Raw genomic sequence first — 15,583 nt, 5'->3', positions numbered from 1 at the left:
GAAATGGTCCTCCACTGTTCTGTACATTATTCTACATACTGTGCAAAAAGTGCTTCCTTTTCTGTTAGGTGGTGCTAAGCATGAGTCTATAAATATGGCCATGTCACCTAGGATTGTAAGTTCAGTTACAAACTTAATTAGGACAGTACAAGCCCTCTGGAATACAGATACTACCCCTGCTGTCATCATATTGTTGAAGAAAGTGTGGTTCCTTTAGTGATGATCTGTAGCTGCCTTCTTGACAGTCTGTGCCTATATGTGTTTTGGCTAAGATGCAAGGTGTGTAAACCATTCTTAGAGACAGACGTGTTTGAAAAACCTTATGCTAAGCAAACAATTATTTTAAATATTACAGCAAGGAGTGGTGAGTCTTAAATAGTTTATGTATTGGTGTGGTTAACATTGCTCAGTGCCTTCAGTATTGCTCACCACAGATAGTGGTTAACAGAGAGGTGTTTGCTTTGGTTGTCGGCCAAGGCAATATTCTGGCTGGGTACTGATACAACAAAAGGACTCAGAACCCAAACCTTTCCTCATTCTTTATTCTGCAAAACAAAAGATTTCAAACAGAAGAATCCCACAGAGATTGATAACATGATATGGGGTATTTGCTCATTCTGTAACAGTGAACCTCGCGCATTGTGTTCATAAAAAGGTCAGCTCACAGGGATGTTGAGTCTGCCTGGTTAAATTTCAGGTTAGACATTAGTGCCCTCAGAGTGCCCTCAGTCAGGACCCTGGACAAGACGGGTACACCAAGGCCCAAAAGCTGTGCCCAGACTTGGGGGAGAGGGCCATTGTGTTCTGATTGGGGGGAGAGACTGTTGTGCTCTGATTGAGGAAGGGTTGCTGTGCTCACAATGGGTGGAGCTGCAGTGCCCACATTGGGGCTGTGGGCTGTTGTGCTCTGTTTGGAGTAGGGTGCATGTAATTTGTTTCTGGGAGCAAGGTCCAGCATGTTGGTATGGTGAGTAGGGTCGGAATAGGGATACATTTCCAAGTCAGGCTGGTGTGAGGTTTGGAGGAGAATTTGTGGTGCCGGCATTCCCATATACATGCTGGCTTTGTCCCTCTATGTATCAAAGATTGGGAGGTCAGCTTGGGGAATCACTACAGTGAATTCTGTAGAGGCTGACGCTGGAGGGAATAAGTGTTTAAGGTGTTGCCAATGAAACAGGCTGCTTGGTCTTGGATGGTTTCTACCTTCTTGAGTGTTGTTGGAATTGCGCTCATCAAGGCAAGTGGAGAGCAATCCATCATACCCCTGACTGACTCCTTGTGATTCAGGAAGTGAGTCATTCATTGCAGAGAAACTTTGCCAAGAGCTCTGGCCAATTCAGCAACTTGATGTGGAGGGGGTGAGAGTTAAATAACAATGATAGCTGGCTCTCCCATTAGATGGTGCACTGCTTCAGTACATTTGTAGCACTGGGCCACTTGATTTTGTGACATTTATTCTTAACATCATCCAAAACACCTAGCAAAAAGAAAGCTACAACTTTTCTGAGCAAATTCAATGAATTCTAATGAGTGACCTCTCCTGATTATTAATGAAAGCCTCATATTGTATTGCCCTCTTCCCTTTTCAGTTAATGCAGAGGCATTTCTTGGGTCAATTTGATGATTGTGGGGCCGGGGAGTCCAGAACTAGAGGGCATAGGTTTAGGATGAGAGGGGAAAGATATAAAAGAGACCTAAGGGGCAATTCTTTTACACAGAGGGTGGTACGTGTATGGAATGAGCTGCCAGAGGAAGTGTTGGAGGCTGGTACAATTGCAACATTTAAGAGGCATTTGGATGGGTATATGAATAGGAAGGGTTTGGAGGGATATGGGCTGGGTGCTGCAGGTGGGACTAGATTGGGTTGGGATATCTGGTCGACATGGACAGGTTGGACTGAAGGGTCTGTTTCCATGCTGTTCATCTCTATGACTCTATGACTCTATGTTCTTCAATGATATTATGAATTGACTGTGAGACATATAGCAGCAGTACATTACGTTGCCAATAGTTGTCCTATCAGACAATAAAGGAACCTGCTCGCTGGCTTGTTCCCATTGTTCTTATTTGACTGACTTGCAATTACCGATTGTATACTCCTGCAGAGCTTCAGGATGTGAGAGTGACAATGAAACAGCGATTCATGGAGCGCTACTAATGGAAAGGGTGAAAAACAGTCTTCAGGTCAAAAAATAACTATTTTCAAAGAAAGAACAGTATTAACTTTGACTAGCCAAAAAAAGGGTGGCTGCTGGTTAAAACTGTTCAGAAAGGAGACTTTTCAAAGCAAGAGAACGACGTTTTGAAACATCTTTACCTCAATTTGATCGGCTTGTTTATATTAGAATTTGCTTGGAAAGAAAAAGAAAGACTTAATCCATAAGGACCATGAAACATAGAAGCAGAAGTAGGCCTTTTGGCCTATTGTGTCTGCTCTGCCATTCAATGAGATTATGGCTGATCTGATCGCCCTCAACTCCACCTTCCTGCTTTATCCCATAACACTTGATCCCTTAACTGATGAGAAATCTGTATATCTCAGGCTTAAATATACTTAATGACCCAGCTTCATAAGCCCTCTGTTCCACAGAATCATTATCCACTGACAGAAGAAATTGCTCCTCATAAATAGGTGACCTTTTACTCTGAGATTATGCCCTCTAGCCCTAGAGTCTCCCATAAGTGGAAACAATATTTCTGCATCTAGCTTTCCAAGTCTCCAAGTAGTTTGAGTATCCCATAAGGTTACCTCTCATTCTTCTAAAGTCCAAGCCCAACTTATTCACCATCTCCTCACAAGAAAGTCCTTGAATTGTAGAATCTTCTCTGGACTGAGCCTAAAGCAATGCGTTTCCTTGGATAAGGCGAACCAAAAGAGTTTGAGGTGTTCCAGGAATAGTCTGACTTAAGCAAGACCTCACTATTTTCATACTCCATTCCCTTTGAAATAAAGACCATTTGACTTCCCATGACCTGCTGAACATAAATACTTGCTTTATGTGATTCATGGACAAGGACTCCCAAACCCCTCTGTTCTGTAGCTTTCTGCAGTTTTCTTCATTTAAATAATATTTAGCTCCTCTATTCTTCCTGCCAATGTACATAATCCCACATTATATTCCACCTGCCTAGTCTTTTCCCACTACTTAAACTAGCTATATCCCACTATAGACTCTGCGTCCTCCTCACTACTTAACTCCCCCCTATTTTTGTGTCTTCTGCAAACCTGGCTATAGTAAATTCACTTCTGTCATTTAAGTGATTAATGAATATATTACAAATAAAATTGTGGTCCTAGCACTGATCCTTGTGGCACTCCACTAGTTACAAGTTGCCAAACTGAAAATGCACCCCCCGCCCCAATCCCAACTCTCTCTTCTATTAGTAAGCCAATCCATATTAATATGCAACTGCCAACATCACATGCTGTAATCTTAATTGCAATTATAAAGCACCTTTTGCAACCTCAACTCATCCCAAAGCCTTTCTCAGCCAATTAAATTCTTCTGAATTTTTGATTAGGTGGGGGCGAGGGGTTTGAAGAACTGAAGTGACCAATGCGGCGGAGAACTCCTTTGCTGGTCTTTCGATGGTGTCACAGGATCACGATGAATGAACAAATTGAGTTTTAGTTTAATGTCTCACTGAAAGATCTTCAACAATTGAATTTTCAGTTACGTTGCCCTTTTTAATTCTCAATAACAAGATGTTTCCCAGAAGCAGGTTAAGATACCAGGCTGGTACAGAGAACCCATGTTAATGGCTTACAGAAGCACAACAGGTTGAAGGGCCGCTGTGTTTACTCTGAATGTGAATTTGTAAGACTTTGAAATTGGACACATTTAATGAGTCAGACATTTTCAGCCATCATTGTAACATGGAAGTCCTTTTTTATTTAAACTGACCTTGCCCTCTGAAGACGAAGCTGCGGTTCCCTCGCTGCCAGGTCATGTGATCAAAGCCGAGCAGTGTCGTGTCAACCCGGAGATTCTGCCCACTTTTCCAAACCCTGTAGGTGTCGCTAGGGCAGATCTTGGAGACTAGGGGAACTGTGGCAGTCAAACGGGTGAAAGAATTATCAGTATTTGGACCTATAAATGCAATTCTTTTTTGCAAACATATCGCCATTTGAATAGCCAATTAAGATGTCAATGATAGACAGCTTTACGTGTTGTAATGAATAGAGAATTGAACTCAATAATATTATTCACATGATCACCAGCACAATAAATCACATCAGTTACCTTAAGCCTGATATAATCTGATAGGCCAATTGAATTTTTTTTCTCCTTAATATTCTTAATATTAAAATTGCAAATTACATTAAAACATTTTTGATAAATTGTAAATAAATGAAGCTTGTTGCACTTCAGAAAAGTGCCAATTTGCAACTGGCAAAGTTTGATTCCAGATCAACCTGATGGATAATATATTACTGGCCTAGAGTTTGTAGGCAGGAGCAGGGGAATAGCACTTTTTGCTGAGCTTTTTGGGACTTTTACCACCTCACTAACATTCAATGTCTGGTCAGCTCCATTTTGAAAGGGATGTCCAAAATTCTCACTGGCCTGAGGCAATTTGGGGGTAATCAGAGTTTGATGGTGTAAATAGGACCCCGATTGTCAATTACGGGTGGAATTGGTTGGAGCTAAGGATCTGCACACTCTGACCACTTCCACCAGCAGCAGAACTGAAGTGATATGTTTGAGCAGATAAACAAGGATGGCATTGAGCCAGAATATATTTGTGAAGTCAGGGGCAAGGGCAATCCCTAGTCCACCCACAACACTCTCCCTATATACACACACCAAACAAATTTTTAAAAAATCATTCACAGATGAGGCATCGCTGGCTAGGCCAACATGTATTGCTCATCCCTCATTACCCAGAGGGCAGTCAAGAGTCAACTACATTGCTGTGAGTCTGGAGTCACATCTAGGCCAGATCAGGTAAGGATAGCAGTTGCCCTTCGTGTGAAATATTAGTGAAGCAGATGGAGTTTTCCAACAATTTACAATGGTCATCATTAGAATCTTAATTCCAGGATTTTTAATGAATTTAAATTCCACCATCTGCCATGGCAGTTTCAAATCCGGGTCCCCAGAACATTAGCTCGCTCTCTGGATTAACAGCGATAATAGGCACTAGCCTATTGCCTCCCCTTGAAATGCTGGAGGCTGCCCCACTCCTCTTAAGGCCTCATTCCACTGAGCTGTCTCAGAGATATGAGTCAAACTTGATTGAAACTAAAGACTCAAAATTGCCAGGAACTCTTCACCCCCAGTACAGATATCCAGTCAGTCCTTCCACTGCTCAGTCATTCAAAACAAATCTAAACATTTTAACACTAGCTGGTGCTGGATGAACTCGAGTGAATATTGGATTTTACTCTATCTGTAGGTGCTTAGGGACCAGGTGAGATTTTAGTGGCAGCATGCTGTGTCAATGTTGTCCCACCTAAATGTTTCACTGATGATAAGGTAAGTCTATAATTAATTTTACTAAGTCAATTAATCTTTTTTAGCTTCTCTCTGCCTTCATTGTGATTATTAGATATTCCTTGCTAACCTAGTACAATAAGAAATGATTTTAAACTTCAGATATATGAGACTCATGAACTGACTTTAAATGTGTCAATAGTGACATAGCTCCATCTATGCATCCAGAGATTTGGGTGCTATCTCAATTCACTCTCTACTTTTTATTCATGGAATCAGTCAGATGAATAAAGTTGCTTAAGGCTCTTATCACATTTCCAGTTCTCATCACAGCTCCAGTGAGCAATCCAGTTCTGAAATTCTCTCACTTTGCAGCCTGAAGTCACTGAAGCAATCGCATCCTATCACTCAAACCACTGCTGCAATCCTGCAAATTCATTCATCTTCACACTGTCAGCTCGGAAGAAGTTTCAAACACCATCTAGAATTCACACATCTCAATGTGCTGAGCCTTGATCCGTGGTGTGTGCTGCCTCCTGTTATTTAAGACATTATTAGCATCCGCTTATTAAACTTTTGGGCAGGGAAGCGTAACTGTTAAGATGTTCCCCTCACACAGATGTTATCCCTAGAGCCCTTGCCACACTGATCTGTCAGTTTAAATTCCACATAGTTTGATGGGGAGTAGTGGTGTGTAAAAAAAATGTGACAGCAGGTTAAATAACTCTTGAGTATCACAGGCATTCATTACCCAGATCTCTGATGTTCAGCTCTAAAAGTAAGTGCTCTTTATTCACCATTATCTCAGTGACTGTGTTGTTACAGTACAGTATTTAAATTGTACATGGAGGGGAAAAGGGCAGTTAATACATTGTATCTGTATATGATCACAGAGTATCTGTGACTTGCTATCAGCATTGCTGGCTAGGGTTTCGAGGATAAAGGTGAGGGAAATGTCTATTCCAGTACAGATCCTTGGTCAGTAATTTGACGAAGGGTTTTCCCACTGGGCTCCTGAAACAGCCAAAAGCCTTCAGTTGTATGATAAACGGTCAAACATTGTGATTTTTCCTGGGGTGAGCAGGTTGTAAAGAGGTTCGAAAATCGCCCCTCTTTACAGAATGTATGACCAATTCGAGAAGCCTGCTGAAGAGTCAGGAGCACTCTAGCAGCTAAATGTAAAATGTCTTGACTCCTCCAATGTCAGGCGAAAGTGAGGACTGCAGATGCTGGAGATTAGAATCGAGAGTGTGGTGCCGGTGCTTTTTCCTGATGGTGATTCCTGATGAAGGGCTTTTGCCCGAAATGTTGATTCTCCTGCTCCTTGGATGCTGCCTGTCCTGCTGTGCTTTTCCAGCACCATACTCTTGACCTCCAATGTCACTATTACATGCTGTATTGTAATATGGATATGTTTTTTTAATGTAGTGGTTAAAGATAGAGCTCTAATCTGCAAAGATGAATTTGACGTTACATTAACCTGCATTTCTTAATGGCATTACAGTACATTTGACTGTAGAGAAAGTGCCATAACGCATTCAAACTTTAGAAAATAGGCTGAGAAATGTTCTTGTTATGTTTGGCTGTGACATCACTGACAGCTCTGATTTGAAACAGGAAAATCAACGTTTTGGGCAAAAGCCCTTCATCATTCCCATTGAAGGGCTTTTGCCCGAAATGTCGATTTTCCTGCTCCTCGGATGCTGCCTGACCTGCTGTGCTTTTCCAGCACCACTCTAATCTAGACTCTGATCTCCAGCATCTGCAGTCCTCACTTTCACCTAGTTCTGATTTGAAAACAAACGCCCCCGACTGTTGAAAGTTAAAATAAAACCAGCCGCTTGTCCCCCTCCATTGGCTGGTAGACATTCTGCTTTGAATTAGAAGTAAAACTATCTATCCTTTCACTTTCACAGTCTTGGAGCTGCAAGGTAGTACTTTTGAACGTTGTGGTCAATATAAATGCTTGTCTGAGTTTCAAAAGTTAATAATGTCCTGAGTTCAGCTGGTATTCTATCAACAAGGCTGCTCAGGAGAAAGATTAATAGTTTTAAAAGGGTATAATGACGTAATCTACCTTTGATGTGGCTTCTAACTCCATGGCTGTTTGCACAAAATAGACACAAAAGGGATTAAACTTTACTTCTTTAGTAATACAGATTTGTTTCTTTTGCAGCATCATTGAAAGATGTCTGAATGATATTTACATCAGATTGCTACGGGTTCAACTTTTTAACATTTGGATTAAAATATTGTTGTTGTTTGGCTGTGTACTTGGCGGGTTTCTCAGGAGGATACATGGAGGATCTGGAGAGGCATGGGGCAGCAGAGTGGAGGGGGATGGAGGAGGCATGAGAGCTATGAGACATGGGAGGTGTGTGGGCAGCAAGAGGGTGATGGGTGAGATTGTCGTGAGCACAGAAATGACATTGGAAGCTAGGTTGCTGACCGGGTCTTCTCAACAATCGGCCTCCATACACAATGTCCATTGCAGCTTACAAACTGCACCCGTGAATCCCAATGCCACATGGAAAGCAAAAGTTCCAAGCAAAGTCAGTCATGAGGCAAGACTGCATCTTGGAAGTCGACAAGCCCATGATTGAATCAGAAAAAAGTGTCCATTGTGTATCTTAAATCCATGACATGGGCAACTATCCTTCTATCCGCACATATCTGAATACATACTGATCGCTTATCCGGAATAGAAATCTTATCTCAATCTAACCTAAAAAATCATTTGGCCTTCACTTTGTTCCTGGAATTGCTCTCTGAACATGAAGGTCAGATCAAAGTTTGGCTATCAGGGCAATTATCCAATCATCAATATTCTGCTTGAAGCTGTAGTGACAATATCAACTCCCATGAGCCAGTTATATTGCAGATTTTGTATTGATGAATGTAGCCTCATGTCATGAGAGCAAATGCTACAGGCTAGACTGGAGCTGGTTCAGTCAGATCTGATGCTGCAGAGCTAACCTGTCTGTCTGGCAGGTAGTCTCCCAAGTTTGCAGTGCCTAGTGGGAGCGAAGATTAGTGTAATATCATGGGGTGGCAAGTGGGAGACACTTCATTCACGCTAAGGGCTTTAGGCAGAGGACAGCAAGTAGCTCAACAAATCAGTGATTGTGGTGAAAGCACGGAGGGTCAAAAGCTTTGCAGCTGGAAGCTTGAAAGCGCAGCACTGTGTGGCTTGTGGGGGTGGGAGGAGGGCTTTTCTGGGTCAGTATTTAGAGGAAAATAAGTTTTGGAGTGGACAGGGAGATGTAGTGAGAAGGCCTGAGTGGAAAAGGCTGAAATTGATTATCTTGTCTCCTTTGTGCTTGATCAGTAAGAGCCACTCTCTTAAATCAATATCAAAGTTGTACTTTGCATCTGGCCCAGAGGGAGGTGCTAATCCCTGGCTGATGCTGATGTCAGGAGTCTGCGAACACGACCATAATAAAATTCGCTTTTTAACTGAGGAATGGTTCATTTGGTACAGTTAATTGGATTGATTTCTGTCACATCTCGAATGCATTTTCAGATTTCAAGGTCAGCATGTAAACAATTATTCAAAGTGAGCTGTCACTAGAGTTTTTGCCAGCTTGAAATCTCGACAACACCAAGGGGAACGTGTGTCACAGGTGCGTTCTCAAACTCAGTGCTTCGGAATGTGTCACTTCCTGGAAGTGGCCTTGGTGTTATGACAGAACTCTCTCAGCAAAGGTGCAAGCCTGCAGCACTGTGTAACAAAGTGAACTCTCCACACACCAACCAGCAACCTCAGGAGATATCTTAATCCCGCTACTCTTTCATCTCAATTTTGGCTGAATTGAAGTGGCAGATGGTTCAACTCCAGGGCTTGTTGGACAGTCATACTATTTCAAGTTACATTATTACAAAGCTAGTGGGGGCTAATAGGAAACTGTTGTTCTAATCTACAGTGTAATTTACCAATGTTTGAGTTTCCTGTCCAATCACAATCAGTTTTCTATAGCTAAGTAAATTCTACTGAAACAAGAATGCCTTTCTGAGAAAACTTTATTTTAAAAATGTCATCCAGCTGAGGGGTACTGATATTTATGGAGCTGGATAATAGGGTCAGTGTAGACTCAAGCTCAATTACTTTGATTCAGGAATTCTGACCAGAACTTTCTGTCCTCTGCTGTCTAGTCACTATATCACCATTTATCTTAATGCAATAGAATCCTGTGGGCTGGTGTGAGTAGAAATATTTAAACAAAAACAGAACTTGATTTCTTTTTAATAAAAGAATATTTCCACCTGTTCAGATGAGGTGAGGACTCCAATCTAGATACTAAGGGTAAAACGTCATGGTGAAATGCCCCTGTCCTGCTCAGGCAGATGTACGAGATCTCATGAATCTATGTCAAAGAGTCTCTCCCTGGTTTCCCGGGCAAAACGTATCCCTCAACTAACACTACAAACAAAAATAAAACCTTACCATGATTACTTTTTTGGATGATGTCTACTTTTGGATGATTGAAGGTCTTGTATGACACTATACAAATGCAGGTTCTTCCTTTCTTATAGGGTGGACTGTTTTGATTTAATATCTGGAGGTGTAGAATGCTCTAATTTACACTGCAAATCTTCTGATTTGTGACAACATTCAAGCAACTGGGAACTTTGTGGATTTTGGTGATTCTCAGTACCTCCAGTGGTGGTTGCAATACTCTTGTGTTGTGGTTGCCCACATTGCTAGGAATTTAAATGCAGCTGAAGTACACAGCCTTCTCCTCGTCTCACACTTCAGATCAACATATATCTCCTTATGAGAATACAGAGGGTAGGACCAAGTATAAATGACTGAACCTGATTGGTGCAAAGAAGATTTGTTAAAATGGTGAGGGAATATGGGATTTTCGTATGCGCAGCTAGTAACTCGAGTTGTTCTCCTTAGAACTGTGAAGAGGAAGGAGACACTTAGTAGAGATAATCTAAATGATGATGATGCGTTTACAGAAATAGGAATGAAAGGGTTGTCCCATGAGGAGAGAGTAAATAGAATAGTCCTATAATCTCTGGTTTTCAGAAGAATGAGAGACAACCTCATTGAGACATGTCCATTTCTTTCGAGGATTTGTCAGGGTAGATGCTTTCTTGGTTTGAGAGTCTAGAATCAAGTTGCTTCACCTCACAATAAGGTGACTGAGACAGGAAATTTCTTCACTAAGCAGGCTGTGAATATTTGGAGTCTGAAAGTTAGGGTGGCCTAACTGGTTAGCCAGGTTCAATTCCAGCCTTGGGTGACTGTCTGTGTGGAGTTTGCACATTCTCCAAGTGTCTGCGTGGATTTCCTATGGGTGCTCCGGTTTCCGCCCACAGCCCCAAGATGTGCTGGTTAGATGGATTGGCCATGCTAAATTGCCCATAGAGGCCCGGGATGTGTAGGTTGGGTGAATTAGCAATGGGAAATGCAGGATTACAGGGATGAGGTGGGTCTGGTGCTAGATAATTCGATTGGCTAAATAGCCAATTGTATCCACATTGTAGGGATTCTATGAAAGCTCAGTTGTTATGAGCAATATATTCATAGATACTGAGGGAATTGGGCATATGGAGCTCAGGTTGAAGTAGAAGATGAAGCATGATCTTATGGGATGGCAAGGTAGGATGTGGCTGACTCTGCTGGCTGGAAGACTGGTAACCAGGGGCCACAGGCTTTTATTGCAAGAGGATTGGAGTACAGGAGTAAAATAGTCTTGTTGTAATTATATATAGATTTGCTGATACTGCATCTGGAGTATTGTGTATGCTTTATATCCTTACTTATGGAAGAACACACACTCATCATAGAGGGATTACAAGAAAGATTTGTGAAACTGATTCCTGGGATTGAGGAGATTGAGGAGATTGGACCTATATTCTCTAAGATTTAGAAGAAAGTGGTAAATCTTTGGAACTGTCTATTCCAGCGGTCTGTAAAAGCTCAGTCATCGAGTATATCCAAGATAGAGAGTGTCAGATTTCTAAGTATTTAAAACAGGAGATATGGAGATAGTGCAGGGAACTGTTATTGAGATAGAAGATCAACCATGATCTGGCTGGATAACTGAATGGCTCAATGGGTCAAAAGATCCATTTCTGCTCCAATTCCTATGTTCCTGTGAATTATTATGACCTGGAATGCACTATCTAAATGGAAACTGAAGAAGATTCAATACAAACTTTCAAAACTATATTTGTAAAGCAAACTATATTTGTTAAGTAAAGTAAAGCAAAACTATATTTGTAAAGCAATGTAGGTGAGGGATTGCAACCAAACAAACCTCCCTTTCAGTGAGTTATTCTATTTAAAATAAACAATTTACCCATTAGTACATGAATATTCCATTACGATAGCCCAGTATTTTTAGTGGTATTCAGTAGCTGAATGGGACACGCTCTGCTATTCAAACTAGATCAGACTAAAACTATCTGAAACAAGTCTAAAATTGTTTCATCATTTGTGACATAAAGATAGAAGACAGTAAAGCATATGAATGGCATAGCAATGAAAGTCCACTGGCATACAGGAAAGGTAAGACTTTGATGCAAACTAATTAACCTTAAGGATAAGAACTCTGTCAGTAGATGAAGGTTGACGGCTGTAACTTTGAAGAAGATTTGACTCTCTTGTCAAAGAGTTCAATTTGATTTCATTACTATTGTCAACTGATGCCAACTCCACAAAGTCAGAAGAAAAACAATGTCACGGGGTGAATATAGAACAGGGAACTCATTAAACTAGGAAAAAATAGTGATTCCCCCACCCTCACAAGATAATCTTTCATTGCCTCCTGAGCATTATTTCTTCTTCCATTTGTTTCCCAAAACATCATTCAAAATGTCAATTAATCGTCAGAGGAAGAAATTCCTCACCTCATCAATGAATTAAAAATACAGCATTTCTTCTCCTGATTTATAAGTTGACCTATTCATTTGTTCCCTCAAGTAACATCCTTTTTGTTCATTGTTTGCCATAAAGGCGTAAAATATGTTTTGCGATTTTCTTGAATCTTTTGCTCCATGTGTCAGGCCTGACAGAGAGCAGAGCTTTGGAGACAAACTAACACAGCACTGCAGTCTCAGTGATCACATTATAACCACAGACAAAAGCCAAGGTTGATGTCAGAGAGGATTCTTAGAATGTAGCAGAGATGACAGAAAGTCTTTCATTCAGGACAAACCGATCTAAGGGGATATTTTCTTGTGTACACGTTGGCAGAGGGGAGCTTTGGCTGCCCGCTGCACATTTCAGCAAAGTAGGAGCCCACAAATCTCCATGACTCCACTGATAGGTGGCATTTTGAATAACTGGATTTTTAATCCCTGCCATCTGAGTCAATATTTATCCCTCAATCAACATCACAAGAACAGATGGATCCGGTCATTATCTCATTGCTGTTTGCATGTGTTTGCTTTACATTACAACAAGGAACATCGTTCAAAAATATTGCATCATCTGTGAAGTGCTGTGGGTTGGCTTGAGGTCAAGAGAGTCGAGAGTATGGTGCTGGAAAAGCACTGCAGGTCAGGCAGCATCCGAGGAGCAGGAGAATCGACATTTCGGGCATAATCCCTTCATCAGGATGTGGGGCTTATGCCCAAAATGTCGATTCTCCTGCTCCTCGGATGCTGCCTGACCTACTGTGCTTTTCTAGCACCACGCTCTCGACTCTGATCTCCAGCATCTGCAGTCCTCACTTCCTCCTCCTTGAGGTCAAGAGAGGTGCTATATAAATACAAGTCATTCTTTCAGGTCCATTACACAGGGGAACATTCTAATTGTCTCCTTTGACATCAGCCCTGCCCTTTGTTAGGTTTGGACTTACTGTACCATTCTGGTTAACCATAAAACAGAGTACTTATACTGTATATTAACCAGCATACTTCTTCACCGCCTCCTATTTAAATCAAATCTTCCTCCTTAATTCCTCACAATTAGGATATAAATGTTAAAATGCATCCTTTCTCTAAGGCGAAACCAAAAAATATTGCCCTCGTGTTTTTAAGGTTTCTAAGATCTCAAATATGATGAAAAGGATACTTTTGCAAAATTTCCTAAACTGTTGGCAGGTTAGATTGGATTGAACTTACCCCAGCTTGTAAACTCCCATTTCATTTCGACATAAAAGTCCTGTGCCTGTTGGAAATAAAGAAACCGATTGAAAATGATAGGATTAAGAACAGAAATACTGGATTTATTTTTCAAGGGAAGGAGAGAAAAGGGATTACTCACTCTTACAAAAATGGATGAGCAGATGGTGAAAATGCAGGGGTCTGTGATGGAATTATATTCATGGACCCAGGAGACTTAATGGGCGAATGTTTTATTTTAGCTCTGGACTTCCTTGCTAGCTCATGTTAATATAAATATGGTTTTACAGAAAGCTTCTACTTTTCAATCACATCAAGCTTATCAGTGCTGTCAACTTTGAAAATAAGCTTTTTTGTGTAACATAACCTGAGCCCTTTCTCTGTTGACTTCAGAGTTCTCTCGTTTGGTGCTATTGACATTTGTCATCTTATTTTGTTGCATCAGAATTCAAACATTTCTTTTGCAAATATGTGAATTTGTGATGTATAGAAGAAACGTCCACATTATTTTCTTCCTCTCAACTGTCTCCCTCACAACAATAACCTTCTCTAAAATCGAGATGAATTTGGAATAGCCCTGCTTGCAAACCATTGCCAGTGGGAGTTTGTGTAGGGAAGTCTGGAGGGATCTAAAACCAAATAACTCAGAGTAACCAGGTTCTTGATTTTGTTGAGAACTAGTCAATGATGGTGCCTAGGATCTCCAAATCTGAGCATTTTTTGGCATGACCAGACATCTTAAAGCACAACAACTTCCACAAACTCTATCACAAGTCGTCCAGGGAAGATGGATATCAAAATTAAACTAGAATTATGAGGAAGGGTCACTGGACGCAAAACTTTCTCTCCAATGATGCTGCCAGACCTGCTGAGTTTCTCCAGTAATTTCTGTTTTGTTTCAGATCCTCAGTTCTTTGCTTTATTATAATTGTCTAACATCTCCTTCTTGCAAAATTCAGCTTGAGTAATCTCTGTAACAAATTAAACTGACGACAGAAAGGCAGTGAGAATGCTGCTGGCTTACCTGACGGAGTTTCTCTAATAGACAAGGGATCCCTGACAGTCGTTTAATAGATCTTTGGTAATCGCGATATCGAAGGACAAGTTGCACCAGCTCCAGGTTCCCTGTACTTATCGCCTCTTGGAGAGCTGTGGAGTGTATGGAGAGATCAACATCAGGATACTGCCAAGTGAAAGCAAGTGATTTATTTCCAATCTACTTTAAGAAGATTTTCATCCAAAGTTTGATAACTGTTTTCATGACAAATATATTTACCAGGGTTATCAGTGGTTAGCACTGCTCCCTCATGATGCCAAGGACTTGGGTTCAATTCCAGCCTCTGGCAACTGTCTGTATGGAATTTGCACGTTCTCCCTGTGTCTGCATGGCTTTCCACTGGTTTCCTCCCATAGTGCAAAGATATGCAGGTTAGGGTGGATTTGATGTACTAAATTGCCTTGTTGTTTCAGATGTGCAGGCTAGGTGGATTAGAGATTGGAAATGCTGTGTTACTAGGATAGGGTAGGGGGTGGATCTGGGTGGGATGTTCTTTGGAGGGTTGGTGTGGACCCGATGGGCTGAATGGCCTGCTTCCACACTGTAGGGGTTCAACAATGTATGAGCCTATTTTCAGAAAGCTGAGTCTGAAGAGGATGAGTCAGAGTCTCTTACATTTTATTCTGTTATTTGTTTATTCTTTCACAGGATGAGGTGGGACCAGCATTAATTACCCAGTCATAACTCCTCAGCCATTTCAGACACCAGTTAACTATCATCCACACTGCTGTGGGCCTGGATTCACATCCAGGCCAGAACAGGGAAGCAAGCAAATTTCCTTCCTTTACAAACACCAGTGACAGGTTTTTACAATAATAGACAATGGCTTTGTGGCTACCATTCTTGAGGCAAGTACCAGAGATATTAATTGAGTTTAAATTTCAACAGCTGCTGAGGTGGCTTTCAAACTCATGTCTCCAGAATGTTTGCCTGAACATCTTGATTACTAAATCAGTGACTTTACCATGATTGCATTGCCATCATCACTAACTCTGCAGCCAGGGCA

The 15,583-nt window shown here is 41.2% G+C and overlaps 1 protein-coding gene across 4 annotated transcripts in view; it reads right to left on the bottom strand.

Moving 5' to 3' along the window:
- ankrd13b (ankyrin repeat domain 13B) overlaps positions 1 to 15,583 on the bottom strand; it is a 391,612-nt gene that overhangs the window by 80,720 nt on the left and 295,309 nt on the right. For all 4 annotated transcript variants that reach the window (XM_087977332.1, XM_087977333.1, XM_087977334.1 and 1 more), the window contains exons 3-5: positions 14,545 to 14,669; positions 13,521 to 13,566; positions 3,906 to 4,049 (exon numbers count right to left, since the gene is read on the bottom strand). In XM_087977332.1, coding sequence (XP_087833458.1) covers positions 3,906 to 4,049; positions 13,521 to 13,566; positions 14,545 to 14,669 — 315 coding nt within the window. The remainder of the gene's footprint in view (positions 1 to 3,905; positions 4,050 to 13,520; positions 13,567 to 14,544; positions 14,670 to 15,583) is intronic.

Source organism: Chiloscyllium plagiosum, unplaced genomic scaffold, assembly GCF_037043375.1.
Source record: "Chiloscyllium plagiosum isolate Xiang-an unplaced genomic scaffold, Cpla_swu_hap1 HiC_scaffold_31, whole genome shotgun sequence".
Taxonomy (NCBI): Eukaryota; Metazoa; Chordata; class Chondrichthyes; order Orectolobiformes; family Hemiscylliidae; genus Chiloscyllium; species Chiloscyllium plagiosum.
Note: the sequence above shows the minus strand (reverse complement) of the source record. Positions and strands in the feature narration are given on the sequence as shown.